The 27,178-nt window shown below is 39.3% G+C and overlaps 1 protein-coding gene across 6 annotated transcripts in view; it reads right to left on the minus strand.

Moving 5' to 3' along the window:
• LOC122554978 (ribosomal protein S6 kinase alpha-3) overlaps positions 1–27,178 on the minus strand; it is a 127,048-nt gene that overhangs the window by 7,515 nt on the left and 92,355 nt on the right. For 5 of the 6 annotated variants that reach the window (XM_043700467.2, XM_043700466.2, XM_043700463.2 and 2 more), the window contains 9 exons: positions 25,771–25,913; positions 16,903–16,973; positions 16,702–16,790; positions 13,819–13,883; positions 13,362–13,464; positions 12,879–13,000; positions 8,567–8,689; positions 7,883–7,972; positions 7,440–7,598 (listed from right to left, as the gene is read on the minus strand). In XM_043700467.2, the coding sequence (XP_043556402.1) occupies positions 7,440–7,598; positions 7,883–7,972; positions 8,567–8,689; positions 12,879–13,000; positions 13,362–13,464; positions 13,819–13,883; positions 16,702–16,790; positions 16,903–16,973; positions 25,771–25,913 (965 nt within the window). The remainder of the gene's footprint in view (positions 1–7,439; positions 7,599–7,882; positions 7,973–8,566; positions 8,690–12,878; positions 13,001–13,361; positions 13,465–13,818; positions 13,884–16,701; positions 16,791–16,902; positions 16,974–25,770; positions 25,914–27,178) is intronic. The other variant, XM_043700465.2, reaches the window with a different exon arrangement.

Here is a 27,178-nt window from a genome sequence, read left to right on the forward strand (position 1 = left end):
AAACTCTTTGAATGTACAAAAATATGGTTGCTTCCCTGAAGCTGGTAAATATACTTTGTATTCTCTCACACAATCAAGATCAGAAAGCTTTAAAAATTTGACCGAGAATATGCAGAATCAACTGATAGCTGCTAAAACTGCAAACGTTTGTAAATGCCCTCAAAATCTTTACAGAATAAAAACTAGGAACACAAGAGGACTACAGACAAATAGCAAGGTATCCTTGCATGTAATGGTTAATTATCTTTGAAGTATATGTGTGCACTTTAAGTGACACCAGAACCATGCTGAACTATAATCAAATCCAAAGATGAGTAGGATTTTGAAATTCACTGAGATACAAGTATACAAATGCCAGTGAAAGAAATCAAAATCTGATTTCACACAAGCTTTATCTCTGCAATACAACAGAAATTATTTTCAAATTAACACATCTATAAGGAATGAAGAAAATTAAATTTTAACTACTAGATTTCTTTTAAACATGTATTCTCAAAATCTTCAACTTGAACTATCCAATGAAATGAAAAATCCTATTACTGCCAGCAGAGAAAGGAGATTTTTTTCAAAAAGGCATTCATGGGAATGACAGCTTGCTTGCTGGGCCAGCCTTATTGCCCATCTCTAATTGTCACGAACCAACCATGCTGTGGAGTCATATGGTCAGCAAGGACAGGATCAGTCTAAACAAATAAGTCAGCTGAGCAAAGAAAATGTATGAAGAGTTCATGAAAAGTAGATTAATAAATTTTATCTACAAATCAACGTAACTTCATTTGATCAATGGATCTACCTCTTAAATGGGAATACGACAATAAGCATGATGAAACAGAATATAGAAGACAAAAGTTCATGGAATGCAACAGTCAATCCTAAAATCAAGATGGATTACTTCCCAGTGAAAAATGGGAGTGCAGGGTTGTGCGTTTCCCTTGGTGAAAATCAGTTCTTATATAAGCTGAAGTTTCAATGCTGTTGTGGTAGTGAAGAGGGTAGTAAACTTGATTGAGTTGAACAATATACATAATTTTAATTTGAGTAACTTTCCAGAGCACCTGAGAAGTTAACCAGTAACAATCAAACTACCAATTGTACTGCATCTTTACAAAGCATACAAAAAGAAATAAAGAATGGAAGCACTTATTTAAATCTCAAGAAGCCAAAATATTTCATAACCTCTACAGTTATTTCACTAACTGAATCTAGTTGAGGCAGGGATAAGTTGGATGTTGTTGACTGTTGGCTTCCACACAGACTCAGACAGATTAAATTCTCTTGATAAATTTATACCACTACGCAAGATTCACAATTGTTGTCTGACACAACCAAACATTTTATTCTATTCTTGAATTTTTGTCTATATGCAAATCTACCATGCTGATATCCTTTTCTTAAAAGACTGGACGTCAAAGAGCTGCAATGTCGAAACTGAAATAAATCACAATTCAGAAGTAGCAATTCCATTGAAATCAACTATGCAACAGGGGTGACTGTCCTAAATTTAAGCTGGAAGGATTTTATTTTGGCTAACAAAATGACAAGTACTCTAACTTTTGAGCACCAATTTCACCTCAAGAACAAAAAAATGGATAAGACAGTAGAACAGTCAACAGCAGAATTCATGGTTCTGTACCCAAAAATGCCCATTTTTAGGTAGTTCAAATTTCAAAATAGGACTAGGTGAATGGACATTACCTTGGTATTTCTGACTTTGGATACTAAAATATAAAGTCACTACAGTCTTACCAGAACATAGGATTGCTCCCTTGTCAGAGAGACAACTGGTAGTGGTTTAATCTGAAGGTCACAGTGTCTGAGGGGAGGGGAGAGGTTCAGGAGTATCCTTCATGGCAACCTCAGCTAATGCAAGAACTGAAGCCACACTGAGCCATAGAAAGGATTGAGATAGAGTTTGTGAATGAAGATGGAAAGTAGTTTTAAGAAATGCAGGAGGCCAAGTTGGATGGAAGGAAAGAGATGCCCTAGATCATTGCTTGTCAAACACGCTGCACATGCCATTCCCACTATCACATCATTTCAAGGCTTGAAAGACGACAGCCATCCAGTGAGTTGATAAGGTCTAAACTTGTAGCTAAGCTCAGATGAACAAACAGACTTATCTTAATTGGTTCTTCTGATAGCACAACCATTGCTTTCTAACAGTATGCAGGCAAAAACAATTCGTAAACACTGTTGAAAATCAAAAAAAAACCCTTTGAACTGAATGTGCATAGCTCCTGCTTTACTGTGGTAATTAAATAAGGAATAGGGATTTCTGATTCACTATTAAAATGTTGCTTAGCAATAGCTTTACCTAATTATTTTTAGAAAAACTAAATAAATCTAACTATGGTTTGAAGGAAAGCAACTATTGGACAGAGGCAAAATTTGGTAGCTGATGAGCAGCATAATTGAGAAACTATTGCATACAATCCAAGGCCAAGAATAGAAAACTCACCAGATTGCAACAGAATGCTGCACTAAGATCATAGGAAACAATCTATTCAAATGGGTCAAATAATAGGATACAAATCCCAGACAGGTATTCCTTTCCATAGAGATCATTCAATTATTGAGAAAATGTCATAACTCTATCAGAAACAAAAACAGAAGTTGCTGGAAAATCTCAGCAGGTCTGGCAGCATCTGTGAAGAGAAATCTAAGTTAACGTTTTGGGTCTGGTGACCCTTCCTCAGAACTCATGGTAGCTAGGAAAATGTCAATTTAAATGCAGAAGATAGGCTGGGGGAAGATGCAAGGGTAAACGAAAGGTAGGGTCAGAGCCCAAAAGGAGAGAAGACAAGTTGGACAGACAAAGGAGTTGATAATGATCTGGCTAGGGGGTGAATAGCCATTAATGGAGACTGTTTGTGGCGAACAGTTGTTAGTGTCCAATGGCAGACTCTGTGATAAGACCTAGTGTGAGGCAAGGGACTGGGACATGGTGAGGTTCAGGGCCTAAAATCATTGAACTCTATGTTGACTCTGGAGGGCTGCAGGATCCCCAAGCGGAAAAGGAGGTGTTGTTCTTTCAACTTGCGTTGAGCTTCACTACAGCACTACAATAGGCTTGAGACAGATGTTGGACAGGGAACAGGGTGGTGTGTTAAAGTGACAGGCAACAGGAAACACTGTCTGTTTGTGGGTGGAATGTAAATGTTCTACGAAGTGGTCACCCAGTCTATGCTTCATTTCTCTAATGTATACAAGGCCACATTGTGAGTAGCGAATGCAGTAGACTAGATTGTGAGAAATGCAGATAAAGTGCTGGTTCACCTAGAAGGTATATTATGGGCCCTTGGATAGTGAGGGGCGAAGAGGTAAATGGGTAAATGTTACATCTTCAGCAGTTGTGGGGAAGATACCAAGGGGTGGTGCTGGGAGTGAAGAGTGGACCAGAATGTCTCAGAGGAAATGGTCTCTGAGAAAGGCAGACAAGGGAGGGGAATGTGTGGTGGTGGCAACTCGCTGGAAGTGACAGAAATAGCAGCTGATCTTCTGGATGTGGATGCTGGTGGGATGGTACACAAGGACAACAGGAACTCTTCCTTTGGTGTTTGTTTAGTATACAACTGTACCTGGTTTACTTATCTTGGATGATTGAACACCTCACCCACGCAAGGGACATCAAATTGAGTAATGTGCAATTTGAAGAACAGAATGGGTTTCTGTATAGCCATGGAGATTCGCCATATTCTCAGGACTGGCTCCAGTTAAGAAACCACCTCATAATTAACCTCTAAATAAAGACTGAAAGAACTGCAGAAGCTGTAAATCAGAAATTGCTGCAAATGCTAAGCAGGTCTGTCAACATCTGTGAAGCAAACTCAGTTAACGTTTCGGGTCCGTGAGATGCTTACCCAGTTCTGGAGGAGGGTCACCGGACCTGAAACATTAACTGAATTTGCTTCACAGATGCTGCCAGACCTACTCAGTTTTTACCAGCAATTTCTGTTTTTATTTTTGTTCCCAATTAACCTCCCTCACAGAGGAACATATATTGCTAAAGTAGCTTCTCTTGATTTTAAGACTTCTGGGCTCTTGTTAATCCTGTACCATTGTGGCATACACTGTGACCATCCTTAAAGAGCTATTCAAGAGTCCCAAAAGATGAGACTTGAATCAAAGTGATATCTGTGCTGACTTCCTATTCTTTTTGCCCAAGATCTCTGTATTCTCTCTAGCCACTGGGGAGGACCCGGAGGACTGGCAAGTAGCTAACATTGTTCCTCTGTTAATGAGGGAAATAAGGATAATCCAGTAAATTATAGACCAGTGAGTCTTACATCAATGGTTGGGAACTTATAGGAGAAGATTCTTAAAGATAGGATTTACATACATTCGAATAAGTGTGACTGAATTAGGGAGTCAACATGGATTTGCGCAGGGCGGATCATGTCTTACTAGCTTGATTGATTTTTTTTTTAAGGAGCTAATAAGGATGATTGATCAGGGTAGAGCAGCAAGTGCCGTTTGCATGTATTTTAGTAAGGCTTTTGAAAAGATGCCTCATGGTGAAATCATCAAGATTAAGATGCATGGGATCCACAGTGACTTGGCCATTTGAATTCAGAATTGGCTTGCCCGTATAAGACAGAACTTAATGGTGGAAAGGTGTTTTTCTGGCTGGGGGATTCCCAAGAAGTGGTGTCCCACAGTGATCCATACTAGGACCTTTTGCTTGTGATTTATATAAATGAATCGGATGAAAATATTGATGGGTGGGTTAGAAAATTTGCAGATGACACAAAGATCAGGGGAGTTGTGGATAGTATAGAAGGTTGTTAAAGGATACAGTGGAATTTAGATCAAGTTTTAGACATGTGTGGAGAAATAGCAGATAAGAGTTTAATCCAGGCTAGTGAGAAGTGTTGTACTTTGGGAGATAAAATGTTATGGAAAAGTATGACAGGGCCATTAACAGCATTGATGTACAGAGGGATCTTGTGCTCCTAGTCCATAGCTCTCTGAAATTAGCCACTTAAGTAGATAGGGTGGTAAAGGCAGCATATGGTATGCTTACTTGATTGGTTGAGGAATTGAATACAAGTCAGAAAGCAATGTTGCAGCTTTATAAAAGTTTGGTTAGGCTACACTTACGAGTTCAGCATTCAATTCTGGTGACCACATTACAGGCTAGATGTGGAGACTTTGGAGAGGGTGCATAAGAGGTTTACCAGGATGCTACTGGATTAGGGTGTATCAACTATAAGGGAAGGTTGGACAAACTAGGGGTGTTTTCTCTGGAGTGGTGGAGGCTGAGAGGAAATCTGACAGAAGTTTATAAAATTATGAGAAAAATAGATACGTTGACAACAGAAATCACAAGTCACGTAATAAATATCCAGAACAATAGGATGAACAAGTCAATCAAAATTGAAGGACACAATTGTAAAGTAAAGTGCAGGATAACAGGGTACAGGTAATTGAAAATGACAGGTTAAGAAAAGAGTTAATAAGGCATGCGTGATTCTGCTAAGTACAGCATATAGAAGCAAAGACATCATGGCGAAGCTTTAGAAAACATTGATTTGATTTGACTTGACAGATGTTGCGTCCAATTCTAGATATTACACTTTTGAAAGGATGCAAGAGCAAGGTAGATGGGCCTGCACTGTGATCAAACTGTACTGAGTGTTGTGGCCAATTCTGGTTCATGAAATATGATTACTAAAGATATTTGGTGTATTTAACAGCCAAGGGGCTAAATTTCCCTGTCTCAAAGTTGAGCTAAAATGTAGATTCAGCTTTATAATCTTAAAGGGAAACATCAAGAGGTGATCATAGAGGTATACAAGATAGTTGAGGGAAAGCCAATCCAGAATAATATTAAATTAAAACATTAGAGTAGTACAAGGCAAAACATTCAAACTAATAAAAGGTAAATTGAGGATGGATTTGCAGTAAATACTCCATTCTTAGATATAGGTGATGGTATCAACCAAACACAACGAGTTAAGTGATCTGGACAACAAGAGACCACTAGTTGAGTTCATTTACTGGCCAAGAACATCACTAGATGTGAACTGGAAAAACACAGGTCAGACAGCAGAGAAGGCAACATTTCGGGCTGATGGCATCTAAACTGCTGTGCTTTTCCAGCTTTACATCTGTTGATTCTCACTTACTGACCAAGACAGAGTGCATCAAGACAATTACACAAGTATAATTTTAAATGTAGACATCACAGAATGTTGGAGATAAATCTGAACACAAAAAAATCTCCAAAACTAATAATGAACTTTGAAAGAATTGGGACAAATTTTCCAAAATATAACTTGTCAGTGCAAGAAAATTCCAAGTTTTAGGATGCAGTAAAGCTTGGAGAAAGACAGTCACATAACAGTGCAACACAATCTATTGTGGAGAATAGCCATCTGGTTTGCAACATAAATGTTCACTTGTAGGAGATAGCTGAATTAGTAATACTCAGTTATTTAAGCAGAAAATTCTACATCTAAAAGATAAAATCTGTAGAAAAATTTGACTTCAGTGACCTTAACATATATTCAGGGCAGCACGATGGCTCAGTTGTGAGCACGGATGCCTCAGCGCCAGGGATCCAGGTTCAATTCCAGTCTCAGGCGACTGTCTGTATGGAGTTTGCATGTTGTCCACGTGGATTTCCTCTGGGTTCTTCGGTTTCCTCCCACAATCCAAAGATGTACAGGTCAGGTGAATTGGCCAAGGTAAATTACCCATAGTGTTCAGGGATGTCTAGGATAGGTGCATTAGTCAGGGGTAAATATAGGATAATAGGGTAGGGGAATGGGTTTGGGTGGATTATTCTTTGGAGGATCGATGTGGACTTGTTGGGCCAAAGGGCCTGTTTCGACACTGTAGAGATTCAATGATTCTACACTTTTTTCAGAAGATAGATTTTAATACAAAAAATTAAAATCCGAAGAATTACATCCTTAAATTATGTCTCCAAGTTAACATGAAAGCTATGAAAGGCAGCACAGTAGCAAGTGCAGTACCACGAACCCAGATTTAATTCCAACCTTGGGTGACAATCTCCCCAAGCCTGGGCTTTTGCTGAGTGCTAAGTTGCTTCATCGTGTCCAGGGATGTGCAAGCCAGGTGGATTAGCCATGGTAAATGCAGGGTTATGGGGATAGGGTGGAATGCTCTTTGGAGGATAGGTGCAGACCTGATGAGCCAAATGACCTTTGGGATTCCAAGATTCTATCAGACATTTAGATTTTAACTTGCTCAGTACAAAATTTATGCTCCAAAATATCTAAACTTATGTTCAACTGTCAATGCTTAAAATTCAGAAAGTTACCTTTTTTTTTTGCATTATATTTAAGTTGAAAGTGAACTTTTGTTTTTGATTATACTATCAGCATCATTATCATGAAGAAAAACATTCAGCATATTTTCTTTTACTGCTGTTTGCTAATGAAATATTTGGAAATGATTTAAATTATATTTACCCCTTGTGCATGCAGATAGTCCATAGTGTTTGTTATGGTGTACAGTACAGCACTGGCTTCCCGTTCAGAGAAAAATTTTTGCCTCAGAATTTTGTCCAGCAATTCTCCCCCCTTCATGAGTTCTGTGACTAGATACACATATTTACCGTCATGATACACCTGTAGAAATACAGAAACATTAGAAAATTTACCACCAATAGAGCTATTGACCATTTAAAATACTAATACAGTTTACAAACTTGATTTTCAATCGTCGTGTTGGATGTGAAAATTCTTTTCACTGTAATGTAAGAGTACTTATGTGCATTGCAATGCTGTGGGAAAGTTAGATTTTTGTGGCCCAGCATAGAGTCAATTACTTCTTTAATAAGAAAGTTATACAAGAGCAATCTACAAAATTAAGATTGTGGTGTGGCTAAACTTGATGAAAAATCTGTACTTACATCTTTCAAGGTAATAATATTGGGATGCTGCCCATACCGAAGTAGAATGTCAATCTCCTCGGAAGGGTCTCTCTTGCTTTTATCAATTATCTAAAAAGAAAAAAAAAATTTATTGTGCAGGAAAGGCGACACATCTATACACACACCCCAACTAACTAATTTATTAACTAATATCAAGCTGCCGTGTTAAAATTAGCCATACTAAATCTGATGTCTGGGTTTACCAGGTTTGATTTACACAGAATTGTTTAGATTCTTTTACCAGAAGTGATCTTTAAGAGTTATGAAATATATATTTTAAACATTCACAATCTATAAACACCCCAGTGAAGCAATAATAGTGAAGCAACATCAAAATCAGATCATACAGAATGTATGTCTAGACATTTTCTTCATGTTACAGAGTAGTGTCACATACAATTCTGACTACCAATCTTGGGTCAAAATTCTCTCAATTATCGGCTACCAACAAGTAACGAGCACATAACTACCACAAGAACCATTTCTAGGCAATGAGGGATCAAGAATAAATGTCACCACATCTGTTGGTTTTCTATCTTCACAACTGCATTTGGAATTAGGCATTGAAAAGGTTTATTTGAAAGATGCTTTTCAGTCTGAACTGGTCAATTAGTATTGGAATCATCCTTAGTCACACACGACTTGCACTGCAAAAATGCATACCTTGACAGCATAATCCATGTTTGTAGATTTATTTACACATCGTTTGCAGATTGAGTAAGAACCCACACCAATGTCTTCTTTCAGGTCATAATTGTCTACAAACTGAATACTGGTTCTGTGCAACTGCAAAAGAGGTGTGAAATTAGTCACAAAAACACAAATGCTACTTTCTGTACTATGAAGTAAAGTCAAAGAAGTTCAATAACTTTTTAAATTAAAGATCTACACTTCTTTGTTTTGTAACTATTCACCCCATTTTAACATGGATTAATTGGAAATGGAACATAACTTAAAAGCGTGCTTAATATCGTCAGCCTTACCTAACCTTCTATATTCTACTGACTGTGATCATAAAACCTCTGCAGTTTCCCTTTACTTAGTAATTTTGCTATTAGAGAAGCAAATATCTTTTCATAAATTCAAGTTGTAATAGCAGGAAAAATGAAAAACAATGTAGGTGAAGAGGATTGCAAAAACATAGGACGAGGAGTGGGTCAACCAGCCCTCAAGCCTGGTTAGCCATTCAATTACATCAACTGCATCTACCCATCTTAGCTCTGTAACTCTTACTACCTTTGAAGAATAAAAAAAGTGTTGATCTGAAATGTTCAATCAACGTAACCTCAACGGCTTTCAGGACGGGGTGTCAATTTCAGATTTGCACCATCCATTCAGGAATTGCACCTAAATGGTCCAGTTTTAATTTTAAGCTTGAGTCATTAAAATTATACTTCAGCAAGTTGACAGGGCAGGAAGTAACAGATGCTCTAGCTGACAGTCTAATCAAACCATAGAGTTATTTTCATACAATGATTTAGAACAGCTTAACCATTTGGAATAGGACTGGACATTTTCAGATGTTGAAGAAATACATAATTTGTGAGCATCTAGTTGCCACACTAGATTTAAGACTCAGGAGTTGAAGCTCACTGTTTTCTGGTTCTCACTAGCTCCAAGACTCAATCTGAAGTTGAACTGCCCAGAAGTACCAGAACAATTAAAATCGACAAATCTAATGAGCACAGCCTATTAGATAAATGTCAAAGCCTATGACGAAATCTTTCTAGTCTATTTCAATGACCAAAGTTTTTACTGGCAGACAAGTTTACAATTCAAGTTCACACACTGTTCACGTCTAAACAACTCTGTGGGTGCACCTACACCACATGGGCTGCTGTGGTCCTAGTACATGACTTGAACCACAAAGATTACCACTCTTCTCAAGGGGAATTAGAGATGAGCAATAAGAAAAAGAGTAAACGTAGAGATTGGCCAATGAAAGCCTCTCTAGTAAGATAGCCCCATACATCTGGAAACTGCAGGTTAATTGAAACTGCTAAGATTAATGGATAATAGATTAAGATTAGTTTTATTGTTAGGTTAAAAAATGTTTTTTAAAAATTGTTTATCATCTGAATACAGATATTTAAGCCATGTAAATCATAAATTCCTTTCTCATTTCATCTACTCTCCTTAAAGTAGGAATGCATGTGTGTCAGGAAGGAAAAGCTAGTATTCAAGATTATGAGATGAGAAGGTAAGAGTGAAAAAAAGATTAATTGGTAAATGGGACAACAGGAAAGATGAATTTGCTATGTTAGAATGGACTACGAGGAGAGCAAAAAAGTTTACTGAAATATTATCATCTGGTGGGGAAATGCAGAAATGGACCATTGCAAAATGGATTGGGACCTATGCAGAGACAGTAAACGGGTCAGTGGAGGAGAGAAATGTTCACTCCAAGGTATACCCGTTACCAATCTAGAATGTACTAGAAATTGAAATAAACAGATCATTCACATCTGAAAATTCAGGAACATTTTAAATGCAAGCTACCCATGGACAAGAAAGTAGTACTCAAAAGGTTTGCAGCATGGCAATAAAGCACATTTTTAAATGGAAATGTACCTTTACAAGTAAGTTGCACAGTAGAACATAAAAGAACCTGGTCGATACATTTTGCTCTAATTAAAAGCTAAATCACATTTATAATGGAACTGGGTAAATGACAAATCATAGCTTGCAAAGTTAACTGGCTCAGCAAATACATTTTAAACATTAATTAACTGTATAAACCACTTCAGTCTCACTTTGATTGAATGAAACAACACTGCAGTACCATCCTGGTAAATAAATCTCAAAAGGTACTACAATATACAAGAGCAGAAGATGAGTTGTACTCATGTTTGCATGGGAAGCAATATAAAAAGTAGTGAAGTTTCGCGACAGTTGGACAAGGAGTTAGTGAGATTACATCTGGAGTACCGTGTAGTTTTAGTAGTCCTACTTATGAAAAGGACAAAATTTGCATTCAAAAGCAGCGTAGGAAAGGATCGTGAGTTGCAAGAAGATTTGCAGCTCAGGTTGAGATTCTGGATATAGGTTTGTTCGCTGAGCTGGAAGATTTGTTTTCAGATGTTTAATCACCATTCTAGGTAAAAGCATCAGTGAGCATCCGGAAGAAGCACTGGTGGCACGGCCCGCTTTCTGTTTGTGTGTTTAGGTTTCTTTGGATTGGTGATGCCATTTATTGCGGTGATATCATTTCCTGCTCTTTTTCTCAGGGGGGTGGTAAGTGGGATCCAAGTCAATGTTTTTGGTGATAAGAGTTCTGGTTGGAATGCCATGCCTCTCGGATGTGTTTGGCCACTACATTGGACAATCAGGCAGAAAAAAACTAGCCACCAGGATACATGATCAACTAGCCACAAAAAGACATGTCCTACTCTCACTAGTATCCTTACATACAGATGAGGAAGGACACCGGTTTGACAGGGACAACACATCCATCCTAGGTCAAGTCAAACAGAGACACTCACGAGAATTTAGAGAGGCACAGCATTCCAACCAGAACTCTACCATCAAACACATGGACTTGGATCCCATTTACCACCTCCTGAGAAAAAGAACTGGAAATGACATCACCAACCCAAGGAAACCTTAACACAAGTAGAAAGTGGGCCATGCCATCAATGCTTCATCTGGAGGCTCACTGATGTTACCTAGCATGGTGACAAAATGTCTGAAAACAAACCTTCCCGCTCAGCAAGCAAACCTACATCCACAGGAAAGGTTAATTTGATGATTCTAGAGATGGTGGGATTACATTATGAATCAAGGCCAAACAGGGCTCATATTCATTGGAGTTAAGAAGAATGACAGGTAGTCTTATTGCAACACTGAAGATCCTGAGGGGAAGGAATAGAACAAGGAGATAGCTTTAAGCTAAGGTATCGCCCATTTAAAGCAGAGAATAAGGATTTATTTTTCCCCCAACAGTCCTAAGTCTGGAATTCCCCTCGAGCAGTGGAGGCAGGGTCATCGAAAGTTAAGGCACAGCTAGATAAAATATTGTTTCATAAGAAGTTGTACTAAGGGAATAGACAAAACAAAATCTAGAATAGATGGTGACAGATCAGCTATGATCTTACCAATAACAGAACAGGCTCAAAGGTCTGAAAAGCCTGAAAGGATGCAATCTGGTGTTACTAAATGTATTATTAACAGAAGTAACTACTCTGGTTTTAGAAAATAAGCATTATATGTTTGGCTTTCAATGTTAAGTATTTTAATGAAGTACAGCACAGCTCAGATAAACTTCACTTTCAATGTCCAGTTTCTAATTTGTTGTTATAAAATCAAGTAATGAAAGGCAAATTGAAAACCAACATACAGGCTTCTTGCCTTCCATGCTGAATCCGGTGCCCTCAACATCATCCTTGAAGGTTAAAGAATCAATACATTATCAGGTTCTATTTTGACTATTTAATCTGCTATCATAGTGTACGGCTAAGTGAACAGAAGGCAGAGAGTAAATTTAGAACAGCTAAATGTTCTGTGATTAACCTGGTGGGTTGTTGTTAAAGCCCACAGGATATCTCAGGCGATATTTTTCTGAGGATCTTCAGAGGATCTACACCTTTTCTGAAGCAGAGCAATAATTTTTCAATGACAAATGATAGTTTTAAAAAGACCAAATAAAAAAGTGTGTTGCTGAATGAAACATAGAAATTAATTCTCGGTCACCGAATTTGATATACTGCATATGCCCTGTAGCAAATATATGAAAACATGGGCATTTTGTGCGAATGGCCTGCTTTTTGAGACTGCATTTATACCATGATTCAGAGAATCCAATAATATTGCATCACAAAGTAATTCCCAAAGAATCCAATATACAGCAACAATTAGGACAGAAATGGATTTACCAATATTCATCGAACATTAAATGTGACACAACATGTCTGAAAAGAAAGAATTGTGGTATCAGCTTTCAATGGATTACTGGTGGAAAACATCAAACAGTTTTTACTTGTACAATTGGATGTGGAGCTGTCTGCATCGGCTGGGGCTCTTCCTCAGAGGCAACAGCCACAAAGCTGAATCCACGGAAGAGCTGATGAGCATTGGCACTGGGTGGAACACCAGGGGAATCTAAACAATAAAATCAACAATAAAACCTCATCAGGATCATTTTCACACAAATGCAACTAAAATTGCATGCAGATCACATTTCACATGCTGCAGCTATTTACAATCACCAATCAAGCGGAGCTTCAAAAGGTGTGGATCTTCAGTTGGTTACCGATCACAGATTGAATTACACCCCTAACCTTGTCCCCAACATCACATGCAAATTTTAAAAAAGCAGTGAGACAAAGTAGCAGCTAGTTTCATCATGCAGTCACATCGCATTGAGTGTCATGCACTGTTACTTTGAAGTGCCAGTGGAACAGAGAGCCAAATATTGCTAATGATTAATACTGAAGATTTATGAGTTTTCACAAATAGTTACCTTTTGGTGTTTTTGCTGTAAACTCTGGATCAAAATAGAAAGTATCCTCTGGTCTACCAATTGCAGGTTTGAAAGGTGGCATAATCTCTCTTCTGCACAATTTCTGAAATAAGCAGTAAATATATGTATATATGCCAATACGAACTGTGTAATGAGTAATTTTTCAAAGAATCAAAAGAAAATGAAAATTCCAAAATTAGATTAATATTTAGAGTTTGAAAAGGTCCCTTTCCAAACTGTTCTGTCAGAGAATATGGTAGAGGAAGTACAGATAGCTTACTCCAAGTATCAGAAAACTTCTCAACAGTTCCATAAATGCACCTAAATTTGTTTATTTGGAAAAATGCAATTGGGCATACAAAATAAATGACATTAAAAAGGAAAACAAGAACATTCAAATGATTTAAAATTATGACTAAAAATACAGTTTAAAAAATTGCATAAAAACAATACTCACATTCCAATCAATGGTAGAAAAAAAAGAATGTCTTTTAATTTCTTCAACACCATCTGGACCAGCTCCTAGCAAAGCAATAGAAGTGTATGGTTTACTCGTAACCTCTCAACTCATCACTGTGGAGCTCCAATCCTTTATGACAGTACAGTGGAAAATTTTCATTTGAAAAAAATTACAAAGAAAATGGCTCATTTGTATTCAGACAAATATTCATCATTCCTCAGTGGTACCATCATTTGTCGCACCACTGATCAATTAATGAAATCACATGAATGCTCTTCTTGCTCACTGTCATGAGTGTTCAGAAAATAAATGAATAATAGGAAGGGTTCAGCAAAGAGCACATCTTAAATTAGTTGTCTTCAATTCAGACTAGTTGCTTGAACACAAAATCTTCATTCCTAATGCTTAGGAATACAGAATATAGACTTATGGAAGATTACAGCACAGAATGAAGCCATATGGCTCATCACTGCAGTGTAGTTTATTTGAACAACAAGTTGTTTGGTACCACATCCCTCATGTCTGTAATCCTGGAGACTCTTCAACCATCTAAAATTATTTATGGATTTGGTTTCCAACATATTTCCAGGTGAACCAGTTTGAAATTGTCAATAAGGAGAAATGGTTTCCACTGCCAGGAGAATGGGTAACCAGGGAACACAGATTTATGGAAAAAGGCAAAATGTCTGGGAGAGAACATTACAATTTGCAGAGTGACTTATGATGTGGAATGCACTAAACTTAACAGGGAAATCAGGAGGGCAGAAAGGGGACATGACATAGCTTTGGCAAATAGGGTTAAGGAGAATCCAAAGGTTTTTTTTAAATACGTTCAGGACAAAAGGGTAACCAGGGAGAGAATAGGGCCCCTCAAAGATCAGCAAGGCAGCCAATGTATGGAGCTGCAGGAGATGGGGGAGATACTAAGTAACTATTTTGCATCAGTGTTTATTATGGAGAAGGACATGGAAGATATAGAATGTGGGGAAATAGATGGTGCCATCTTGAAAAATGTGCATATTACACAGAGGGAGTGCTGGATGTCTTGATATGCATAAAAGTGGATAAATCCCCATGATCTGATCAGGTGTACCCTAGAACTCTGTGGGAAGCTAGGGAAGTGATTGCTGGGCCCGTTGCTGAGATAGTCACAGGTGAGGTACCAGAAGACTGAAGGAAGTCTAACATGGTGCCACTATTTAAAGGAAGGTGGTAAGGAAAAGCCAGGGAACTACAGACTGGTGAGTCTGACATCTGTGGCGGGCAAGTTGTTGGAGGAAATCCTAAGGGACAGGATGTACATGTATTTGGAAAGACAACATGGCTTTGTGCATGGGAAATCATGTCTCACAAACTTGAGTTTTTTGAACTAGTAACTAAGGGGATTGATGAGGGAAGAGAGAGTGTAAGACATGATCTGTATGGACTTCAGTGAGGCGTTTGACAAGGCTCCCCCATGGGAGATTGGTTAGCAAGGTTAGATCTCACGGAATACAGGGAGAGCTAGCCATTTGGATACAGAACTGGCTCAAAGGTAGAAGACAGAGGGTGGTGGTAGAGGTTTGTTTTTCAGACTGGAGGCCTGTGACTAGTGGAATGCCGCAAGGATCGGTGCTGGGTCCACTGCTTTTCATCATTTATATAAATGATTTGGATGTGAGCATAAGAGGTATAGTTAGGAAGTTTGCAGATGACATCAAAATTGAAGGTGTAGCAGACAGCAAAGAAGGTTACCTCAGATTACAATGGGATCTTTATCAGATAGCAAATGGGCTGAGGAGTGGCAGATGGAGTTTAATTTAGATAAATACAAGGTGCTGCATTTTGGGAAAGTAAATCTTAGCAGGACTTATACACTTAATGGTAAGGTCCTAGGGAGTGCTGCTGAACAAAGAGCCCTAAGGAGTGCACATTCATAGTTCCTTGAAAGTAGAGTTGCAGATAGATAGTGGAGAAGGCGTTTCGTACACTTTCCTTTATTGGAAAGTGCATGGAGTACAGGAGTTGGGAGGTCATGTTTTGACTGTGCAGGACATTGTTTGGGCCACGTTTGGAATACTGCATGCAGTTCTGGTCTCCTTCCCATCGGAAGGATGTTGTGAAACTTGAAAAGGTTCAGAAAAGATTTACAAGGATGTTGCCAGGTTTGGAGGGTTTGACCTATAGGGAGAGGCTGAATAGGCTGGGGCTGTTTTCCCTGGAGCATCAGAGACAGAGTGGTGACCTTATAGAGGTTTATAAAATCATGAGGGGCATGGATACGATAAATAGACAAAGTGTTTTCGCTGGGTTGGGGGAGTCCAGAACTAGAGGGCATAGGTTTAGGGTGAGAGGGGAAAAAGATATAAAAAGGGACCTAAGGGGCAGCTTTTTCATCAGAGTATGGAATGAGCTGCTAAAGGAAGTGGTGGAGGCTTGTACAATTACAACATCTAAAAGGCAGCTGGACGCGTATATGAAGCCGAAGCGTTTAGATGGACATGGGCCAAATGTTGGCAAATGGGACTAGATTAGGTTAGGATATCTGGTCGGCATGGACGAGTTGGACCAAAGGGTCTGTTTCCATGCTGTACATCTCTATAACTCTATTAGTAACTTTCAAAAGGGAATTGGATTTCTATTTAAAAAGCAGAATTCTGTAGTACAACAATGAGAAGAATAGAAGATGGACAGCAACTCAATCTTCATGGACAAATTGTCTCCTTTTGTGCTATAACTCTACAAAAGCCAAATCTTGATTTGCACAACCCACATTTTGATCTTAAACAGTATGGCTTTAAACCATATGAGGGAAATAGGTGCATTGAAAAATATAGATAAAGGTATCATCTTAGAATAGCTGCACAATGTTGAATTATCACTAAGGAAAAGCAAAAATACCTAGCCTGTTTCCAGGGTTGCGTTTGAAAAGCATGCGCAAGAGACTTTGGGAGTCAGGACTTAAAAACTGTGGCATTCCCAATTTTGCTCTGTAAGAATAAATACAAACAAACATTTCAGAATAAAATGTTTTGAATAATTTCATTAGCATTTAAAAAACACCATTCATTGAAACGAAATACACAATATTTTGTTACTTACTTCAGGATCATCGTCATAGTTTCCTTTCTATCCTTCCCTTGAAAGGGCAAGGTACCTGTAAGCATCTCAAACTGGAAACCAAAGATGTACACAGAATATTACTCAAATACTCAAACAAACTGAAGGAATTATGACTCTATGACTATGAATTAGAAATAAGTGTGACACACATGATCTTTAGAGTATAATTTTGAAATACAGCATAGCTTGAAACATTGCTGATCATTCAGTTTTCCCACTATTTCCCCATCAAACATCTTGGCATCAATTAAACTCAGTTATGACACATCCATGTGGGGTAGCAAATTCCAACTATTCACAACCCTTTGAATGAAAAAGAATTTTCATTTTGCTTCAAAATGAATGGTGCTTAGCCTTCAGCTCCAGAGAGTACAGCCCAATTTACCGTGGGGGTGGCTGTCTGTGTGGAGTTTGCACATTCTCCCTGTGTCTGCATGGGTTACCTCCGGGTGCTCCGGTTTCCTCCCACAATCCAAAGATGTGCAAGTCAGGTGAATTGGCCATGCTAAATTGCTCATAGTGATAGGTGCATTAGTCAGGGGTAAGTATAGGGGAATGGGTCTGGGTGGGTTACTTTTCAGATAGTCGGTGTAGACTTGTTGGGCCAAAGGGCCTGTTTCCATACTGTAGGGAATCTATTTTAACCTTACTCAGCCTCTTATCAGAAAACAACCCTCACATCTAGTGACCCTTCGCTGTATTGCCTCTAATGGCAACAAGCCCTTCCTTAAATATGGAAACCAGAATTGCAAACGGTTCAAGAGATGCAATCACAAATCCTGTACATTTGTAGCAAGACTTTTCATTCTTGCACTCCAAGTACCTTTGGTATAAAGGTCAACATGTTATCTCCTTCCCCAATGCATGCTGTACATGCATGCTAATTCTGTAATACAACATATAAAATTTTGAACATATAAAATTTCACAATTTTAAAAATGCTTTGCTACTCCTACAACCATTTCCCAATATCATACAATTTTCTGATTCTGTATGTGGATGCACCTACTAGACAAAGTGCAAAGCTTGACCTATTCCTGGGAAATCAGGCAAGGCAGGTGACCGAGCGGTCATTGGGGAAGCATTTTGAACCAGAAACTATAATTTCATTAGTTTTAAAATAACGATGGAAAAGAAAAGACTGGATCTGAATGTTGAAATTGAAGGCAGGACAATTTTAATGGTATTAGGCAAAAACTTTCAAAAGTTGATTGGGGGCAGATGTTTGCAGGTAAAAACACAGCTGGAAAATGTTAACCCTTCAAAAAGGAGATAACAAGAGATCAGAAACACTGTTCCTGTTCCAGTGAAAGTCAAAGCTGGTACATAATTCTTTGAAAAGGTGACGAAGGAGGTTGATGAGGGGAAAGCGGTAGATGTGGTATATATGGATTTTAGTACGGCGTTTGATAAGGTTCCCCATGGTAGGCTACTGCAGAAAATACGGAGATATGGCATTGAGGGTGAGTTGGAGGTTTGGATTAGGAATTGGCTGGATGGAAGAAGACAGAGGGTAGTAGTTGATGGCAAAGTTTCTTCATGGAGTGCCGTCACTAGCGGTGTTCCGCAAGGATCTGTTTTGGGACCATTGCTGTTTGTCATTTTTATAAATGACCTGGAAGAGGGGTTAGAAGGTTGGGTGAGCAAGTTTGCGGATGATACGAAAGTCGGAGGAGTTGTTGACAGTGAGGAAGGATGTGGCAGGTTACAGCAGGATATAGAGAAGCTGCAGAGCTGGGCAGAAAGGTGGCAAATGGAATTCAGTGTAGCTAAGTGTGAGGTGATTCACTTTGGGAAGAATAACAAAAAGATGGGGTACTGGGCTAATGGTCGGATACTTGGTAGTGTGGATGAGCAGAGGGATCTTGGTGTCCATGTACACAGATCTCTGAAAGTTGCCACCCAGGTAAATAGTGCGGTGAGGAAGGCATATGGCGTACTGGCTTTTATTGGTAGAGGAATTGAGTTCCGGAGTCCTGAGGTCATGATGCAGTTGTATAAGACTCTGGTGCGGCCGCATCTGGAATATTGTGTGCAGTTTTGGTCGTCATACTATAGGAAGGATGTGGAGGCACTGGAACGGGTGCAGAGGTTTACCAGGATGTTGCCTGGTATGGAAGGAAGATCGTATGAGGAAAGACTGAGACACTTGGGGCTGTTTTCATTAGAGAAAAGAAGGTTTAGGGGTGACTTGATTGAGGTGTACAAGATGATTAGGGGGTTAGATAGGGTTGACAGTGTGAACCTTTTCCCGCGTATGGAGTCGGGTTTTACAAGGGGGCATAGCTTTAAATTAAGGGGGGGTAGATATAGGACTGAAGTTAGGGGTAGGTTCTTCACTCAGCGAGTCGTAAGTTCATGGAATGCCCTGCCAGTAGCAGTGGTGGACTCTCCCTCTTTATGGGCATTTAAGTGGGCATTGGATAGGTATATGGAGGATAGTGGGTTAGTATAGGTTAGGTGGGCTTGGATCTGCGCAACATCGAGGGCCAAAGGGCCTGTACTGCGCTGTATTCTTCTATGTTCTATGTTCTATGTAGGGAATACTGGATAACCAGAGAAAGAGCTTTTGGTCACGAACTAGAAGAAAGCACATTCCATGTCAGGTATAAATAGCAGAGATAGAGTGAATGCCTAAAAAAGTATACAGTCAGTAGGCATATACTTGAGGGGGAAATCAGGAGGGCAAAACAGGGACAGAAGATAGTTTTGGCAAAAAAAAGGGTTAAGGAGAATCCATTAAGGATAAAATACATTAAGGATAAAAGGGTAATTAAGGAGAGAATAGGGCCCCTTACAGATCAACAAAGTTACATATGTTTTTTGCATCAGTGCCAACTGTGGAGAAGGAAGATAGAGAACATGGGGAAGTAAATAACAACATCTTTGAACAATGTCCGTATTTCAGACATGGTGGCACTGGACATTTTAAAACACAAAAAGGTGAATAAATATCCAGGACCTGACCTGGTGTATCCAAGAACTCTGTGTGAAGTTGGTAAGCAATTGTTGGGCCCCTTGCGGAAATATTTGTATCATCATCGATAGCTACAGATGAGCTGCCGGAGGCTGGTTAATGTGGTGCCACTATTTAAGAAAGGTGGTAAGGAAAAGACAGGGAACTATAGACTGGTGAGGCCTGACATCAAAGGTGGGTAAGCTATTGGAGGGAATCCTGAGGGACAGGGTTTACATGTATTTGGAAAGGAAAGCAATGATTAGGGATAGTCAACATGGCTTTGTACATGGGAAATCATGTTTCACAAACTTGACTGACATTTTTGAAGAAACAGAATTGATGAGGGCAGAGTGGTGGTAGTGATCTATATGGATTTCAGTAAAGCGTTCGACAAAATCCCTCATGGAAGACTGGTCAACAAGGTTAGATCACATGGAGTACAGGGAGAATTACTCATGTAGATACAGAATTGGTTCAAAAAGGTAGAAGGCAGAGCGGTGGTGCAAGGTTGCTTTTCAGACTAGAGGCACGTGACCAACAGTGTGCCACAAGAATTGGTGCTAGATCCACTGGTTTTTGTCATTTATATAAAAGATTTGAATGTGAACATAGGTTTGATTATTAAGTTTGCAGATGACACCAAAATTTAAAGGTGTCATGGACAGCAAAGGCTACCTCATAGTACAAGGGGATCTTGATAAGATGGGCCAATGTGCCAAGGAGTGGCAGATGGAGTCTAATTAAATAAATGCGAGGTACTACATTTTGGAAAGAAATCAGAGCGGGACTTACACACTTAATGGTAGGGTCCTGGGGAGTGTTGCTGAACAGAGATCTTGGAGTGCAGGTTGTTAGTTCCTTGAAAGTCAAGTCACAGGTAGACAGGATAGTGCCGTTTTATTGATCAGTGCATAGACTATTGGAGTTGGGAAGTCATGTGGCTGTACAGGACATTGGTTAGGCCACTTTTGGAATAGTACATGCAATTCTGGTCTCCCTGAAAGGATGCTGTGCAACTTGCAAGGGTGCAGAAAAGATTTACCAAGCATGTTGCCAGGATTGGAGGGTTTGAGCTTATTAGAGAGGCTGAATAGGCAGGGGCTATTTTCCCTGGAGCAGAGGCTGAGAGGTGACCTTAGAGATTTATAAAATCATTAGGGGGGTGAATAGGGTGAGTAGACAAAGTCTTTCCCCAGAGTGGGGGAGTCCAAAACTAGAGGACATAGGTTTAATATGAGAGGGGCAAGATTTAAAAGGAGCCGAGGAGCAACTTTTATCCCCCCCCCCAGAGGATGGTGCACAAATGGAATGAGCTGCCAGAGCAAGTGGAAGAGGCTGGTAAAATTACAACATTTAAAAGGCATCAGGATGGGCACACGAATAGGAAAGGTTTAGGGGGATATGGGCCAAATGTTGGCAAATTGGACTAGATTAATTTAGGATATCTGGTAAGCATAGACAAGCTGGACTGAAGGGTCTGTTTCGGTGCTGTACAGCTCTATGGCTCTGCTATCTTGTTGCGCAATTAATTTACCTCTGTTTGTAACCTATTTATACCCTCCTTGAAGCTAGCATTTCCACACAGATTTGTATCAGCAAACATAGATACTTTATTGTCTTTAACTAAGGTATTACCAATGGCTACAAATTTCTGAAGCCTCAGCATATCGTGGTACACTCAGCCTTTCGACTAGAAAATGCTTACTTCACCCCACGTCTCTGGTTTCCGTCTGTTAACCAATCCTCTATCTATATTAACATACTATACCAAATTTGATCCCTCCATGTGACAATACATAAAATTTTGGAAATTTGATTACATTACACCCAATAGCTCCTCTTTGTCTACTCAAAAGAAAACTTTTAGAACAAGATTTCCCTTTTGTAAAGCATAGAACATAGAACAATACAGCACAGAACAGGCCCTTCGGCCCATGATGTTGTGCCGAACATTTGTCCTAGCTTATGACGACTTATTCTGACCATACTATTCTTTCTAAGTGTGCGATGAGGTCTTCCTCAATAACAAATTTTAGCATCATAATAGATGTCAGGTTAACTGACCTGTAGCTGCTGGTTTCTCTCCCTCTTTTATTTACTGAGTTACAGCTAAAAAGTTACAGCTTGTAACACCATTTACAGCAAATAATACCTCAGAAGTACTGAGGTCAAAGAAGATCAGCCTAGAATAATCAGATGGCGAGCTCAAGTAGACTGACAGGTAACTATTTTAAACTATCACTGGCTCAGATTCAGAAGTTGGCAGGAGGCCATTTGATCTACTGTGCCCACGCTGCTCAACAAAGCGCTGACTACACTGATCCAATTTCCAGCTTTTGGCCCATAGCCCTAGATGCTATGGCAATGCATTTGAATGTCTAAATATCTAAATACTGCGCAAATCCCTCAAACGTAACCACTCTTTCAGGCAGTGTGGTCAAAACTCCCATTATATTCTGGGTGAAAACATTTTCAATCTCCCCTTAGCCTTCTGCCTTTAACCTTAAATCTATGCCTCTAATGGAATAAGCACCTATCCACCCCATCTATGCCCCTCAAAATCTTGGACATCTCAATCAGGTTCCCTTCTCATCCTTCACTGCTCCAAGGAAAACAATCCCAGTCTATTGAATCTTTCTTTATTTCAGACCCTCTAGCCCAGGCACATTCCTGGTATATCTCCTCTGCACCATCCGTCAAACTGTAACTTGGTGACCTGAATTGCATGTAGAACTCCAGTTGTGGCTTAACTCACGTTTTTACAGTTTCAACATAACCTTCATTGCTCTTGTATCCTATGCCTCAACTAATAAATATCCCATCTGCCATCTTAATCGCACATAATTTCCTTTATGTTCCCTCCTGCACTTTTTAAACTTCTCTACACACTGCCATATAGTCCTTAGTGTCTGCCATGAGCTTCTCTTTTTCTTAATCCTAACCATTAAACCCCTTGGCATTCAGGGTTCTCCAGTCTTGATTCAACCTTTACAGGAACATATTTGTTCCAGACTCACTGTTTGCTTCTTGAATGACTCCCACAGTTGTGACAGCTTTATTTGCAAGCAGCTGCTTCTAGCCCACTTGGCCAAAATTGTATCTTAGTAAAATCAGCCCTCCCTCAGTTTAGAGCCTTTGATCCAGCCCACTCTTATCTTTTTCCATAACTATGGGTTATGGTCACTACTCCCAAAATGTTCTCCACGAATACACTTGAACTGCCCAGGCTCAATTCCAAATATTTGGTCTAGAACTGCCCCTTCCCTGTGGTTTATGTAAAATATTCTCCTGAAACCAATTTAACCATTTTGTGCCTTCCCTACCTCGCACACAAACTCTCCCAGTGAATATTTAGGTAGGTAAAACACTATATTTACTGCCATATTATTCTTGTACATTTCTGAAATTTGGTTACATATTTGTTCTTCTGTTTCTCTCAGATTGTTTGGTGTCTACAGTGAAGACATAACCCCGTTTGCCTCTTTTGAGAGTTTTCACTTCTATCTATAGAATGTCTTAAAGGATCAAATGACAACATAAATCTTTATTGCTATAACTAATTATTTGATTAATTTTGTAATAGCTCCTATTCTCCCTCTATTTTGTCTGGATGTCCTATAATCTACAACTGCTAATCCTGCCCACCTTTGAGCCATGTCTCAGCTACAGTTATGATATCATTACCCCCCCCCCCGCCAACATGCCTCTATATGCCCTTAAATGTATCAATCTTATTCCTCAGGCTCCTTACATTAAAATATATTCCACTCACCCTTGTAAAACTCATTCTTTCTTAACAGGCCTATTTTCTCTGACTTCCAGACTCACTTGATCACGTTTTAATATCCAATTCCATCTCAACTGATCTCCCCTCTGAGCTATTCATCAAGATTCCAATCCCCTCCAAATCTTGTTCATATTTGCCCAAATGCCAAATTGCTGATTGGTAAACCCTTCTGCAAAGGTGTTCAGATGTAACCTGTCCAATGTATACAGATCTCACTTTCTCTTTCTTCCTATTCATAACTCTAAACATAGACCACAACTTCTAGCTGTTCACCCTCTCTCTTCAGAATGCCCTGCAGCTTTTACATGACATTCTCGACCTTGGCACTCAGGAGGCAACACATCATCCTGGAAGCACATCTATGGCCACAGAAGCACATCTCCTTCCCCCATTCATGAATCCTCTGCCACTAATGCCCTTTCACACCATTTCCTCTTTCCTTCCTCTTACTGAACAGCTGGACTTTCCACTGTGCTATGGCCAGTTTCTAGGAGAACAGTTATTTTCACTGTTTTCCAACAGTTTGCAAGAAAGATGCATTCTCAGATTTTGTCACTACCAACTTCATCTCCTCCTGCTGGCAGTCCCCCATTCCCTCTCTGCCTGCACTTCCTAAAGATATGGGTGACCACATCCTGAAACGTGCTATCCACAAACCTGTCACCCTTGTTAAATGTACTGTACTGCCCCCAGTTACCACTCCTGTTCCAAGTTCCAAGACCTGCAACTTGAATTACTCAAGCTGGAGACACGTCCTGCACAGATAGTCATCCGGACCACTAGGAGGGTCTAGGCTTCATCACACAGTGCAGGATGTGCAAACCATGGGCCTCAGCCCCCCATAGACACTTTCAGTAAACAGAATATGGATGCTTGCTTTTATTTTACCCTTACTCCTGTTAAATGTGCGCTTTGGAACATTCATTCAATTGAAGCATAGGAATTTAAATTGGCCAATTAGTCTCTCAGACCTGTTCCACTTTAAGATTTTAATCATAGTTCTTCTGTATCTCATTTCCTTTGATCGGCCTTGAGTCTATATCCCTTAATACCCCCAAAAATATCTCGTCTACAAAATTTTCCATAAGTCAATAAGCTGTTGACGGATAAAGGTTATTTCCGATTTCTACCAGTCTTTGTTTGACGGGCTTCATTACATCAGCCTAGAAAGTCTAGGTTCAATATTAAGATTATACCCTCTCCAAAGAGGACAGTTTCTCTCTAAAGATATTTAATCCTTTGTAACAAGTCAAGTAGTTCACCCCTTAATCTTCAATACACAAAGAATTACAAGTGCGTTGTTCTCATACTTCAACCGTCCAGCCCCAGTATTACTCTGACAAATGTGAATTGCAACCACTCCAATGCCTTTCCTGAGGTAATATGGTGATCAGATTTGAGAGCTGTAACTGCAAGATTAGTCAAATCAATGCTTTATATAAGCTAACTTTATTCCTTTGCACCTCAGTCCCTGAGATAAGGGTTAAGATTCCACTGATCTTTTTCTTAAAAAAAAAGTTGTACTCACTCACGTTTAGTTATTTCAGTACATAGACCCAGCATCTCACTGCTCTAGTTTCTAGTTTACAATTTGACATCTTTCTTGCGTCTAAAGTGGATGATTATTTACTTCCCCACAATGAACTCAGTCATAGTTTTGCTCACTCACAATTGATGACCACCTGATAAAATCACCCAAACAGTCCAGGCAACAAGTGTTGCTAGTTCAGTTCCAAATCTGAGGGAAGAAGCATGATCAGCACCCTAAAAACAGTTAGCTATAAAACACACAAGCTTAAAATTCCAGCAGAGCAGAAAGATAAATCTCAAAGCTATATTCAAGCCAAACCACCAAAAACAGGAAATTTGAAAACAGATATGATAAGTTTTTGAATACAGTGGGAGCTAATTGAATTATTTTCCCAAAAAAGGCTCGATTTTAAGAACTGCTTTAAATGAAAATTCGGTCCTTAAACAAAATCACAATGAAGTGAGGCAAGTGCATTCAATGTCAGAGAGAAAATGGAATAAATAATGTTTACAAGAACACATTCCCTATGGCAAATAAAGTCTAATATGAATGAGTTCAAAAAAAGCTTACCATGAGAACACCAAAAGACCACCAGTCAGCACTCTGAGTGTGGCCTCTTCTGTTAACTACCTCAGGTGCCATGTACTCCACAGTACCACAGAACGAATAGGCTTTCTTCTCGTGATCAATAGACTCTTTGCTCAACCCAAAATCTAATTGGAAAATAATGCACTTCAGAATTAAATGTTATTTCAATTATCCACATCAGACTAATGTTTATACTACTAATTTATGATGTCTGATGCCAAAGCAATAAATTCAGTGAAAAATACATGAAGGAAGCAGCAGCTTCAACTGGGGTAAGGTATCATCTCCCCTCAGCTAAATTTCTATTAAGCCCAGCATAATCTTGCAATCATCTACAATAATTGCATGGATGTGATAATCTACAATATGCTCACAGGTGAACAAATGTTCTGCAGGAAGTTATGTAGAGGTGCGACGGCAGCTGACCCACTGGCAGAAGACAGAGGGTCAGCACGAGGAGAGGAGAATTTGAAGAGAAGTAGACTAACAAGATTAGCACTCAACAGGCATGCAAAAATAGGAGAAGGCGGTTGCAACCTCTAAGGCGGCTGCGACGAGTGCTTCAATGGGCCTTTGAGGATGTCAAGACACATCAAGGACACTGAAAGTTATCAAAGAATCAAGCTAGGGATAAGAAAATCCCCAAAGCTGTAGAAATGAAAGGAACCATGGCAACACTAGGCTGGGTCCAAGAAGGGATGAAGAGAATTGTAAGAGAAAAAAGGGCAGGAGTGAAATTGAAGTGATGGACATCACTAGTAGCAGCCAAGATGTGAAAGCAAATCACCCCAAGGGAAAACAAAATACGAACCTTGTTATTGGAATTCATATATCGAGGCAGTAAGCAGGGAAGAGGTGACAGCTTTCAGGAGTTCAGATAGGCCACACAATAGAATAAAGTTGAAGTAGAATGGCATCAACATGGAGCATCAATAAACTCTCGTTCAAAACCAGAGACATATTGATAACAACTGGAATATTCAGAGGGTGCATTGGAGGTATTTCCACAGGAACAAAAATCCAGAATAGTTTGTGGGGCAGTGAAAGTGCATGACAGAAGATGGAAATTGCAAGAAGATTCCAAGGCAAGAGCAGAGCATACTGTTTCAGGACAGCAAATTACTAGTCAGGAGTTGAATTGTAGCTCAAGTTGTAAAACGAGCAGATCAATCAGATTCAGATGAGTGTGTTGTGAGAGAAAAGTTACTTTAAAATGTACACAACCAACCAGAACTCTGGAGTTTAATATTACCATGTAGTCTGGTGCAGCAATGTAGAAATGTGAAAGGTTAATTTAAGGAAGATCTAGTACTCACTGAGGCAGAGAATAGACAAAATGAGGGAATAAAAGCAGAATTTCTGAAATAACTCAGTAGGTCCGACAGAATTT

Source organism: Chiloscyllium plagiosum, unplaced genomic scaffold, assembly GCF_037043375.1.
Source record: "Chiloscyllium plagiosum isolate Xiang-an unplaced genomic scaffold, Cpla_swu_hap1 HiC_scaffold_12, whole genome shotgun sequence".
Taxonomy (NCBI): Eukaryota; Metazoa; Chordata; class Chondrichthyes; order Orectolobiformes; family Hemiscylliidae; genus Chiloscyllium; species Chiloscyllium plagiosum.